Source organism: Nylanderia fulva, unplaced genomic scaffold (genome assembly GCF_048542155.1).
Source record: "Nylanderia fulva isolate GAGA-0341 unplaced genomic scaffold, ASM4854215v1 Scaffold405, whole genome shotgun sequence".
Lineage (NCBI taxonomy): Eukaryota > Metazoa > Arthropoda > Insecta > Hymenoptera > Formicidae > Nylanderia > Nylanderia fulva.
Window position 1 is genome coordinate 76179 of NW_028190483.1, and position 13537 is coordinate 89715.

Sequence of the window (13537 nt, forward strand, 5' to 3'; positions counted from 1 at the left end):
AATTATTACGTATGATACGCAACACGCAAGCTGCGGTAACCGCGATTACGGTACGGATACTCGCCCGATGCGAAATCACGCGCGCGGCAACCGAGACGGCACGTTACGGGCGTGATTATACAGGGTTTGTCCGAAAGTAATGCGTCGCATTTTTTTGTGACGCGACTATACATCGCAGAGCGATGGGACCGGTTGGGGAGGAAGGGGGGTACCCTTAGCTTTCCAACGGTAGGTCGCTCAATTGTTTCCATGCGCTTGGAGGGTTAGGACGGCTTATTCTGTGAACCTCTGCTTAGTGGTCGCGTCGAACTTGTGATGGAGAGAACGATAGAGCAACGCTATGCGATAAAGTTTTGCGTGAAGCTGGACAAGACGCCGCTGGAAACTTTTGAAATGCTCAAGAAAGTTTTCGGGGACGATTGCCTTTCCAAATCGCAGTCAAACAGATGGCACAAGATGTTTAGAGAAGGTCGGAAGGAGGTCGCCGACGAGGCCCGCGCAGGACGCCCGTCAACATCGCGAACGGACGACAATGTGACTCGTGTGCGCCAATTATTGAATTCAGACCGTCGAATGAATGTTCGCTTAATGTCGGAATTATTGAACTTGCCGAAAACGATTGTTCACGAGATTGTATCGGAAGACTTGGCCATGCGGAAGATTTGCGCAAAACTTGTGCCCAGAGTGTTGACCGATGCGCAAAACATCTTGTGCCATCTGTTTGACTGCGATTTGGAAAGGCAATCGTCCCCGAAAACTTTCTTGAGCATTTCAAAAGTTTCCAGCGGCGTCTTGTCCAGCTTCACGCAAAACTTTATCGCATAGCGTTGCTCTATCGTTCTCTCCATCACAAGTTCGACGCGACCACTAAGCAGAGGTTCACAGAATAAGCCGTCCTAACCCTCCAAGCGCATGGAAACAATTGAGCGACCTACCGTTGGAAAGCTAAGGGTACCCCCCTTCCTCCCCAACCGGTCCCATCGCTCTGCGATGTATAGTCGCGTCACAAAAAAATGCGACGCATTACTTTCCGGACAAACCCTGTACGTGCGGCACCACATAACGGCCGGCGTCAACTTGGGGACGGACGGCACCTCCGGGACGAGCGACACCTCCGGACGACCGAATGATTTCACCAAGTCCGTCGCCCGCCGGCGGTACCTCCGGGGCACTTGACGGCGAGTAGCGCCGCTACGAGGAGATAATGCTACGATACGGAAATACGTTTCGGACAAAGGTTTCGTACTTTTCGACGCTCCGCACGACCGCGCGACACGATTATTACGATATCTGCTAATTCCCGGCTACCACTCGTCGGATGCACAATCTTCGAGATTCTACGACCGATACGTGGACGAATGCAGGCAGGATGCCGATAAGCGAAGCCGGAGTGTTTGCACGAATAAACTTTCCGATGCGTCCTCATTTAATTAATCTCATTTAGCTCGCTCGTTAGCGGTACAAGCGAGAACTCGGGAACAGGCGCAAAATTAAACGTCACTAAATGAATAAATATTTTTTCAGAAAATATTTATTTAGTCAAATCGGAAATATTTTAATTTTTTATTCAAAAATAATACGTAGATTACTTGTATTTAAGAAATTGCAAAAAATAAGTAGAATACCTAATTTTTATTATTTCAACACATAAAACTTAAAGTTAAGTTACGTTGTAAGTATTTTATAAAAAAAGAAGTTAGAGAAATTGCACTGCGCAAAGTCATTTATTTTGATTTCTTTATATATTTATATTATATGTAGAGTAGCAATACTGTGTAGTTATTACAATTCTTTTATTGATAATATATATTCATGATTACAAGTGCAATATGTGAAATTAATTATATGACACATTAAGCTAAAAGTTAAGTTACATTGCGAGAATTTTATAAAAAAGAAAGTTGGAAAAGCTGCACTGCGCAAAGCTATTTATTTTGATTTTTTCATATATTTTCAGTTTTTATAAATTTATCAAATCAGAGTGAATTCTCTCTTTAATATTATTTAGTATTATATTTAGTATAATATTTTAGTATTTTATTTAGTATTATATTTTAGTATTATATTTAGTATTATATTTTATTATTATATTTGTCACTATGTCAAAGTATATTAATATATTAATCTTTGTGATCATATCTCTCAGAACAATGCGTGGATTATTTCTATTTAAACTATTAACAATTGCCAAAAAATCGTCTTTACTTTCTATAATAATAAAGTAATTTTAATTATTTAGATATAAGTAATCAGAAATTAACGCATTGATGCAAGAATTTAACTGACAAGAAAATTAAAAAGCGCTGTGTAATAACTTTAGATTTTTTACGATTTATATTAATATTAACCTGTCAAAAATCAAATTAATATGTTATGTGCTGTTGTATGCACTTAATACGTACAATATTATTGCAATGAAAACATTTTATATTACTTTAAATAAATATATAATAATGATACTATTCTGTACAATTATACATATAATACATGTTTTTCTTAAAATTTCTATTAACTGAACAATTAATGTGTATCGTCTTGTGTTTTATATTTATCACATGATAATTACAAAAATTTTTAAAAATTTGAATACCTAAAAGATTATAACTTAACGACATTTCCCATTATGTAAAAAAAATGCAAATTAAAAAAAATTATTTAAATTAATTTTGAAATATTTATCTTCAGAAGAAATGCAGAAAATGTTTACACTCTTAGTTCTAGTTTCTTAATAATAATTGTTAGAATCCATGAGGGGTTACATAGAACCCATAATTAAACATTGGATTTACGAAGATAATTTTTCAATTTGAGGTACTTAAAAATTTTTTATTCAAAAGCAAAGCAAATGAGAAAATAAGAAAAAGAGACTAATTTCACAGAGATAAATAAATATCAAGTTATTAATACACGAACAATTGCTTTCTCGAATATTACAGATAAGAAGTACCTTCGCATTGTGTAGCACAGCTCTGACTAAGCAGAACAATTGTCTCTGCCCAGTGCTGAGATTACTACCACCTTCATCCAAGACTGCATCCAAACCATCCAATCGATGAAAAAAAGAATGCACTTTACATTTCTCAAAGGTTTTGTATATATGTGCATATAGGTATACTGATCCAACGGATCCACATTCTCTCGATTAGTACCCAAGATAAGAAACGGATTCTGAGGTATAATTGCTAAATGGGATCTGGAATGTTTTTCTTTTCTTTACAACTGTTAACATACAATGATTATTTTTTGCAAGTTTATGAATACCTTAATGTGTTCAGTTGTAACGTTTGAATATTCACGTTGTCGATTAATATACTCCCAGAACTGATCTCTGTCAGTCTAAACAACGAAGATAGGAACAAACTTTTTCCAGCACCGGTGCGACCAACGACGCCTATTTTTTCCGCTGGTCGAGTAACGAATGTTATCTCTTTCAACGATGGCACTAAATGGTTCCTGCGAATATAATTACAAAAATTTATTTTACCAAATGTTACAATCGTGCATTATCTTTATCAAAAAATTTGAAAATATTACCTGTACATCAAAACAACTTCTTTAAATTCCACAACACTTTGACTAGGCCACGCGTAAGGTTGATTAGTGCCCATTGTATTTTCAGTCGGCACATGATCTAAATACTGTTTAACTCGTTCCACCGTCATCTCTCTCTCTGTCTCAGTAACACCAGCGCGATGACGCGACACGCGATATGCGACGAATCGCGAGAATAGGATTTTCTACCTATTCATATAAACGCGATGCGCGATTACGAAACCTCACATCATTTATTGCATATTTACCATTTATTGCAATTCTATAATTTAATGACAATAACACTCTCGGATCAATGTCGTTGCACGTTTATTTATGACCAAAGAGATCCTCTTTGTTTATAACGACATCGCATCTATAGATAGGATCGCAGTAAATCGCTCGTCGCGCGCTACAAATCTTCAAACTTGGTCAACTTTTTTGCGATGTCGCACTCTATAGTGCGACGGATATAACGTGCGAAAAAGCTGTACGCTCATTGGATATCGCGCATCGCGTGTCGCGTCATCGCGCTGGTGTGCAGGAGCCATAAAGGTGCCTTTACATGGTAGCATCAAGCGTCAAGCATCTACGTTTGCGCAGATGTCACATAAGAAAGAAAATAGCTTCTTGTGGCTAATAATATTAATAAATATAATAAATATAATGATTATAATTAATATTATATTAATTTTCAGTACTAATATGTGCTAATATTCATTTGATCTCGACTTATTCATTGTATGATCTCGTATGATTCATCTTATTATTAGCAGCAAGAAGCTGAAATCTATTTTATTTAACATTTGCGCAATGAGTTTTTGCGCCGACACGTTTGATGCTATCATATAAATGCATCTTTATATCCAAATAATCCAATAGGATCGCATTGGAGCGAGAAGTATGTTGGGGGGGAGCCTGCTATGCGAACAAACTTATAATTTGGCGGGACCGGCACCTTCCATATTTATTAGCAATATTGCATAAGAAATTGCGTAATATATATAAGATTTCGGTTTACATTTAATGAAAATCGTTTCGTTTCGTTTGTACGCGATTGCATCACATTAAGTGAAAAATGTCACGATATATATTATTTTTTTGTAATTATCATAAATATCATGTAAATATAAAACACAAGAGAAGACGCGTAAAATGTCCAGTTAGGAATCGTAAAAAAACATGTATTATACGTACAATTGCACAGAATAGTAAGTATCACCATTCTATATTTATTTAAAATAATATAAAATGTTTTCATTGCAATAATATTGTTAATATTGAGCACAACAGCACGTAACCTTTTTATTCGATTTTTAACAGGTTAATATTAACTTAAGTCGTAAAAATCTAAAGTTTTTACTTAGCACTGCTTTTTAATTTTCTTTTCAGTTAAATTCTTGCATCAACGCGTTAATTTCTGGTTATTTATATATAAATAATTGAAATTACTATATTTATTGTTACAGAAAATAAAAATGATCTTCTTGCAATTGCTAAAAGTTTAAATACAAATAATCCACGTATTGCTCTGAAAAACATAAAATTAATTGTCAATAATAATAATAGTAAGTATTACAGTATTATAATTCTAAAACTACATGCAATATATTGCATTTCTATTTTTTACAGTAATTATACTTTTTTTGTAGAAACTACAGAAATACCACAAGATGCTTGCATTATCAATATGAATTATACTAAAAAGAATACTAATACTAACAATTTATATAATGCTATTGATTTTGACAATAATGTAGTATCATTTCTTTATAATGGACAAGGCCACAATGCAAATGATCAAAGTAACATCAATTATCTTATAAAACACGTTGATTCTAATAACGGATTTAAAACGAAAATTATTGGTAATACTGATAATTTTACAAATAATAATGCCGATAATAATGGAAATGATAGCATTGTAGATAATATTAATGACAATAATTCTGCGAATAATACTGATTTTGATAACAACGGGACATTTTCTAATGAACATGATCACACTGCAATAAATGATGAAAATTGTGTAACTAATAATTCTAACAAAATTGTTGGTTGTGATAATGCTATGATAATTTCTAGTGAGACTAATAATGAGCAGAATAGAGTAAAGGCTACTAAACTTAACATTACATTTTCCTGTAATGACAGAAATCATAATGTAGTAGATAGCACTATTAATGCTAACAGTTCTGCAAATGATACTGATTTTGATAATGTCATACTTTCTTATGAGAACAATAATAGTTGCAAAACAGTACATAGTGATATCAATAATTCTACGAATGATAATGATCCTAATATTGATACATCATGTTCTAATGAACATGATCACAATGCAATAAATGATGAAGGTTGCATCACTAATAATTCTAACAAAATTGTTGGTTGTGATAATGCTATGATAATTTCTAGTGAGTCTAATAATGAGCAGAATAGAGTAAAGGCTACTAAACTTAACATTACATTTTCCTGTAATGACAGAAATCATAATGTAGTAGATAGCACTATTAATGCTAACAGTTCAGCAAATGATACTGATTTTGATAATGTGATACTTTCTTATGAGAACAATAATGGTTGCAAAACAGTACATAGTGATATCAATAATTCTACAAATGATAATGATCCTAATATTGATACATCATGTTCTAATGAACATGATCACAATGCAATAAATGATGAAGGTTGCGTCACTAATAATTCTAACAAAATTGTTGGTTGTGATAATGCTATGATAATTTCTAATGAGTCTAATAATGAGCAGAATAGAGTAAAGGCTACTAAACTTAACATTACATTTTCTTGTAATGATAGAAATCATAATGTAGTAGATAGTACTATTAATGCTAACAATTCTGCAAATGATATTGATTTTAATAATGTGATATCTTTTTGTGATAATAGTAATGGTTGTAAAACGGTAGATAGTAATATCAGTATCAATAATTCTACGAATGATAATGATTCTAATATTGATATATCACTTTTGTGCAATAATAATAACATTAATGCTAATAATTCTAAGAATAACTGTGAGTTTGATAATAATGTGATATTTTCTTGTGATGATGACAATAACTGTCATGTAAATACTGATATTGATATTAATTTTATGAACAGTAATAATTATCATAATAATAATCTGACATTTTCCAGTGATAATGACAATTTCAATGTGTCTGAAACGGGTATTGTTCTCAAAGATGTCATGATATTTCCTTTTAACGATGATTATAATTCTAGTATCTTAAATGATCTCACTAACGCCAAAGCTTCTATAAATTATAATAATAGTGATAACAATATGATTTCCTGTGATGATGAAAATATTAACGACAACATTGCTTGTGCAAACACATTAAGTAATGATAGTTATAATAATATGATTTCCCGTGATGATATTAATGACAATATTGCTTCTGCAAACACATCAAGTACTTCGGAATATCTACCTTCAGCATCGGAAATTACAATTGAAAAAGAAATTACGGAACATGAAAGCTTCCGCAATAATGTTTCTGCAACTAATGATAAAAATTCTTCAGAATCACTGATAGATCTTTCTTCTATCAATACATTTGGTTGTAGAGAAGACAATTTATATGTTCCATTTTCTCAACCTAAGGGACATCAAAAAAAAAATTTTTGCTACTATTGCAAAAAGTTTCAGAGTAAAATTGCACGTCATTTAGAAAACGTGCATAAATTGGAACCTGAAGTAAAGAAATTTGTATTATTACCAAAAGGTGATCATATTTTTCAATTCTGTATAATTATTTAAGTTTATAGTATATTTTTTTATAAATATTGATTATTTGTTAAATATAATATATTAATATGTTATAATTTTTATTAATATATTTACATTATATATACATTATTTACATTATATATACATTATTTACATTATATATACATTACTTAATATTCTCATTGCAGGTAATTTAGAAAGAAAACAAATTATAGAGTCTATTAGAAAAAAAAGGAATTTCATACATAATACGGATCCTTTCTTAAATACGGGAGAATTAATTGTTTGTCGAAGGCCTGCCAAAAATAGTTGCAAAACAGTACAAGATTTTATAAGTTGCGCAAAGTGTAAAGGATGGTTCACTAAAAATAATATCAGGCATCATTTTAAAGAATGTGTAGGAAAATCGAAAGGCAGAAATGTACAAGTTTTAGGACGTGCTTTGATGGGCAGAATTCATGAATGTGCAATTGAGACAGTAAGAAAATTTTTATTCCCAGTTTTGAGGAAAGATGATGTTACACAAAGTATTAAATATGATAAATTTATTTATAAATATTATGTATAAATATTATTTGTTTACAAATATTATAATTAAATTACACACAATATGGTATATGATGCAAAATAATAATCCATATATAACTTTTGTATATAGATTGCTGATAAATACGTAATATAAATATTTAATATAAATATTTTTTTAATATAATATTAATGTGTTATAATTTTTATTAATTTATTTACATTATATATACATTATTTACATTACATATACATTATTTACATTATATATACATTATTTACATTATATATACATTATTTAATATTCTCATTGCAGGTAATTTAGAAAGAAAACAAATTATAGAGTCTATTAGAAAGAAAGGGAATTTCATACACAATACGGATCCTTCCTTAAATACGGGAGAATTAATTGTTTGTCGAAGGCCTGCCAAAAATAGTTGCAAAACAGTACAAGATTTTATAAGTTGCGCAAAGTGTAAAGGATGGTTCACTAAAAATAATATCAGGCATCATTTTAAAGAATGTGTAGGAGAATCCAGAGGCAGAAATGTACAAGTTTTAGGACGTGCTGTGATGGGCAGAATTCATGAATGTGCAAGTGAGACAATAAGAAAAGTTTTATTCCCAGTTGTGAGGGAAGATGATGTTACACAAAGTATTAAATATGATAAATTAATAATAACATTTGCGAACAAATTATGTATCAAGTACAATCATCAACACCAACAAGATATGATACGTGCTAAACTTCGATTATTAGGAAGGTTTCTTATCGCAGTGAAAGAATATAACTCTAACATAACAGAGTTTTCTGATATATATAATCCTTCCATATATGATGATTGTCTGAAAGCAGTAAATAAAGTAGCTCATTTTGATGATATTAATAAAAAATATGGTGCACCATCAGTTGCGTCAAATATTGGGACATATTTAAAACAAATTGGTAATTTGTTAATAACTGAATGCATAAAAGCTAATGATATAGAAAAGCAAAATGCTACAGAAAACTTTTTAAAATTATTACAAGAAGATTATGGTATATCTATAAACAAAACAGTAGAAGAAAATATGACACAAAATAAAAGACAGAAAAAAGTTATGCTTCCATCTATGGAAGATATAAAAAAATTACACTCATATCTAAATAACGAAAGAAAATCATTGTATGCAAAACTTCAGAAGAAATTTAAATACGAAACATGGCTAGAACTTGCAAAAGTTACACTTACATCAATGCAAGTTTTTAATAGAAGAAGAGCAGGAGAAATAGAACGGGTTACTATTGACGATTTTATTACTCGCGAAGGTATAACGAAAGAAACTCATTTAGATTTATACAAATCATTAGGCACAAAATTACAGCAGGTAAAAATTATTATTACTATTATTTATTTATAAATATTATGTATAAATATTATTTATTTACAAGTATTATAATTAAATTACGCACAATATGGTATATGATGCAAAATAATAATCTACATATAACTTTTGTATATAGGTTGCTGATAAATACGTAAGATTCTTAATTCGTGGAAAATTGGGACGTACAGTGCCTGTGATTTTAGACATGGAATTAGTACAATGTGTTGAACTAATTTTGAACCAGCGAAAGGATGCAAATGTTCCTGAAAAAAATCCGTATGTGTTTGGCATACCTAGTAGTACCAAACGCCATTTCAAATATTTAAGAGCGTGTATCCTTATGCGATATTTTTCTAAAAAATGTGATGCACAAATACCACATTCTTTAAGAGGTACTGAATTACGTAAACATATTGCTACAACATGCATTACGTTAAATTTATCTGACAATGAAGTGGATGATTTGGCGAACTTTATGGGACATCACGAGAAAATTCATAAACGCCATTATCGACAGTCAATAGCAGCTGTAGAGATAGTTCGTATGACGAAATTTCTTGAAGCAGCATTAGGTGAAAATGAGCAACAGCAATCTAATAATAGTGATTCAGGTATATACACTATTTATCTTATTATATATATGCCACAAGTACTTTTTATATATTAATTTTTGTATAAAATATATTAATTATTGTATTCCTTTTTTAAACTTTTCTGCATTCTTAATATATCTATTTAATTAGAAGAAAAAATCAGACAAAAGTCCGTATAAACCAAAACTTATGAAATTAAGGCTAATGTGTGCCACGATCATGGATGTCTGTGTAGAAATAAAAGTAGTAATAATGAATGCAACAATGAAACGTTACGTTTGGAACCTATTAAATCAAAGTATGAATATGATATATTCATTGAAATGGATTCAAATTGAGAATACGTTTCATTATTGTGTTCATTCTCCTTTACTCAATTTTTATGCATCGACGTCCGCGGTTGTAGCATATATTAGCCCTTAGTTTCAAGAATTGGTTTACACATATATATACATATATAATAATTATCATAATATTGTATTATTATTAACAGAAGAGGAAGAGATGCAAGAAACAAACAAAGATACTTCGAGTGCAGAATCGGAAAACGATGCCGAAACATGTATGATAAGTTCACGTAAGCCTTCTTTATTACGAACAGAAAGGAAATTACCGAAATTTCTTAGCGTAACAGATGGACAACAAAAATCTGTAAAAAAGAAAATCGTGCATCAAAACCATACAATAGTAAATAATGACAATGATTCTGACGAAACTTATTCCCCAAAGATAAAGAAACGTCGCAGTAGTAAGTTTATTTTCTCATTTTTACATATTGTATTCAGTTTTTATAAATTTATCAAGTCAGAGTGGATTTTCTTTTAAATATTATTTAGTATTATATTTTCATGTGACTATGTCAAAGTATATTAGTATATTAAGGGGATCCTAAATGATGTTTTTACCGACCGAATGCGAGAATATTTATTTTTTTCATATAACTTTTTATTGACTATACTGATCAATAAATCCTTTTCCACGATTAAAGTACTTATAAAAACGGACCGCGCTAGCTATGTTTGCATATATAAATCATATAAAAATCAAAAATTACAGTTTTGTTATCGGCTGCTTTGTGTCAGTTCGTAATAATACTTATTTAATAAAAAAAGTTTTGCAGTTTGTCTGTGCATGAAATATAGTATGCGCGGTAAGGATTATATGAAGAAATATTAGTAAGCAATTAAAAGTGAGATTGCAAGTCTAATAAAAAAGTTATATATAAAAAAACATTTCACGCATATGTGTGTGTGCAAATCGAGGCTGCGGAATAAAACAGAGCAGTAGATTAGTTGCGTGATATCGTGATAGATGGAGCTGCAACGTGTTTCTCTCTCTCTCTCTCTCTTTCTCTCGCTCTCTCTCTTTCTGTTTTTTATAAGGTCTGTTCGTTTTGGCTACACTGGCCACATTAGTTCAGAGGTTGTCTTTTTTGTTCGACATTGGAAGGAAAAAGATAACCTCTGAATTAGTGTAGCCAATGTATGCCATTATATATTTTATGTTTGATAATATAAATAATACATCAATTTTTTTCTATAAAAAACTATATATAAAACAGAAAAAATTTTGTGTTATTTATATTATCAAACACATGAAATATATAATGACATACAATTTTATTTTAATTATATTTGTATAATACAATAATATTCACATGATTTTTATAGATAATAAGTATATGCATTTATAATTTATAAAAACTAAATCTTATTTTTCATACATCGAAGTAATTCGAGTAATGATTTTACTGAAATATATATTTGATAGACATTGTGATTCTAACGAATTTTATTTGTTCGCATATACCTGTAAATTGTTATAAAAATTACTTTTACTGTAAATATAAGATAAATTGTATGCAATCTATAAAACAAAAAGAGAGAGACAGAGAGAGAGAGAGAGAGAGAGAGAGAGAGAGCGAGCTTTTTTTTCTTTTCAGAAAATAGAGACATTCAATGCAAACGGTGAATTGTATATCTCTTTACGACACGTACAGACGAGGAAAAATTTTTTATATATAATTATATAAAATAATTGTATAATTATACATATAATTTTGCGATTATATATGTATAAAATTATACAATTATTTTAATATAATTATATATAAAAAATTTTTTCCCGGGTTGTATGTGTCGTAAGTAAATATATTTATAATTTATCGTTTGCATTGAATGTCACTTTTTTTTGAAAAGTAAAAAAAGAGAGCTCTCTCTCTCTTTCTCTCTCTCTCTCTTTCTTTATCCTTTATGCTTATTGTTAGTATTCTATCAATTAGTAATCAATGCAATCAATCATATCGTTTTACGTCAACATCCAGTTACTCTTTCACTCACTCATTCATTCTTTTAAAATATTTCCATTTTTATACATAATTATGTAAATTTATATATAAAAAATAAGGGTGCATATATAATCATGTCAAATTTGTATATAAAACATATATATTTATATATATAAAGAAATACTTATTTATTACACTTGTATATATATATATATATATATATATATATATATATAAATTTATATAATTATATATAACAAGCACTTTTACTTAATTATGTATAGACATATTTCATAATATAATTCTGCGATTATACGTATACTTTTATATATTTCTATATAATGTTATATTATTATATACACAAATTTTTGTCTCGGGGTATTTTAAACTTTTATTTTCTTTTTCTTTCCCCATTCTTGTCTGTCTTTACATGCATGTTATTATGTTGTATGTGTATCATGTATAATTTGGATTTGTATGTATGTTGAGAAGATTGGAGTAGATAAAATTTCATTACTTCATGTTTTTATATTATAAATGCAGCTTTTTGTAAATATCCGAAATAAATAATTTTTCTACAAATATTTTAAATTTATCAAAATATTTTTTACTGCACAATTAGACTAATATATTTTGCATTATTCTATCTTTATTAATTTATTTCATAATAAAATGGATTTTATTGAACAAATAATAAATAGTAAATAGAGAAAATATAAAATATCGAAAAGAATATATTCATATAAACATATATTTGTGAAATCGAAATTTTGTTGAAATTGACTTTCATAGAAATTGTATTTTATAAATTTAATTAAAAAAGCTGCATTTATCAGATAGAAACATAAAGTAATAAAATAATATATTCCAATCTTCTCAACACACACACACACACACACACACACACACACACACACACACACACGCACACAACTTCTTATAACAAATGTTATATAAATTATACATATACAGGATGTAACAACGATCATATATCAGGAGTTTTTAGAAGAAAATACGTATTTTATTGAAAAATGTTTTATTACCAAAGTTATAAGGGTTACTTATCATTACATAGTAGTATTAGTATTATGTTGAATAGCATTATCAAAGTCACATAAAGATTATTTGGAAATAATGGAAACCCTCATTTTTTATTGCATGTACATACATGTAGCTTACTTTGAGAGCTTTTCTAAATAAATTTTTCATTCTGTGCATGCAATAAAAAATGAGGGTTTCCATTATTTCCAAATAATCTTTATGTGACTTTGATAATGCTATTCACATAATACTAATACTACTATGTAATGATAAGTAACCCTTATAACTTTGGTAATAAAACATTTTTCAATAAAATACGTATTTTCTTCTAAAAACTCCTGATATATGATCGTTGTTACATCCTGTATATGTATAATTTATATAACATTTGTTATAAGAAGTTGTGTGCGTGTGTGTGTGTGTGTGTGTGTGTGT

General features: G+C 29.6%; 3 protein-coding genes and 1 long non-coding RNA gene across 4 annotated transcripts; 3 read left to right on the forward strand and 1 right to left on the reverse strand.

Moving 5' to 3' along the window:
* Positions 1–2805: 2805 nt before the first annotated feature.
* Positions 2806–3651, reverse strand: LOC114941251 (ABC transporter C family member 14-like). The gene is made up of 3 exons (XM_029316179.2): positions 3535–3651; positions 3262–3453; positions 2806–3193 (listed from the first exon to the last, which is right to left on the reverse strand). The coding sequence occupies exons 1-3, from the start codon at positions 3606–3608 to the stop codon at positions 2974–2976; spliced, it is 486 nt and encodes a 161-aa protein (XP_029172012.1). The 5' UTR covers positions 3609–3651; the 3' UTR covers positions 2806–2973.
* A 785-nt stretch (positions 3652–4436) lies between these two features.
* On the forward strand, positions 4437–5479 carry LOC146721839 (uncharacterized). The gene is made up of 3 exons (XR_014925486.1): positions 4437–4742; positions 5001–5099; positions 5184–5479. It is a non-coding gene; the product is annotated as an uncharacterized LOC146721839 (long non-coding RNA).
* Positions 5480–5602: 123 nt separating this feature from the next.
* On the forward strand, positions 5603–7887 carry LOC146721840 (uncharacterized). The gene is made up of 2 exons (XM_085486203.1): positions 5603–7283; positions 7477–7887. The coding sequence occupies exons 1-2, from the start codon at positions 5603–5605 to the stop codon at positions 7854–7856; spliced, it is 2061 nt and encodes a 686-aa protein (XP_085342329.1). The 3' UTR covers positions 7857–7887.
* Positions 7888–8450: 563 nt separating this feature from the next.
* LOC146721841 (uncharacterized) lies at positions 8451–10599 on the forward strand. Its single transcript, XM_085486204.1, has 3 exons — positions 8451–9181; positions 9318–9792; positions 10268–10599. Exons 1-3 carry the CDS (start codon positions 8546–8548, stop codon positions 10597–10599), a joined length of 1443 nt encoding a protein of 480 aa, XP_085342330.1. The 5' UTR covers positions 8451–8545.
* Positions 10600–13537: the final 2938 nt, after the last annotated feature.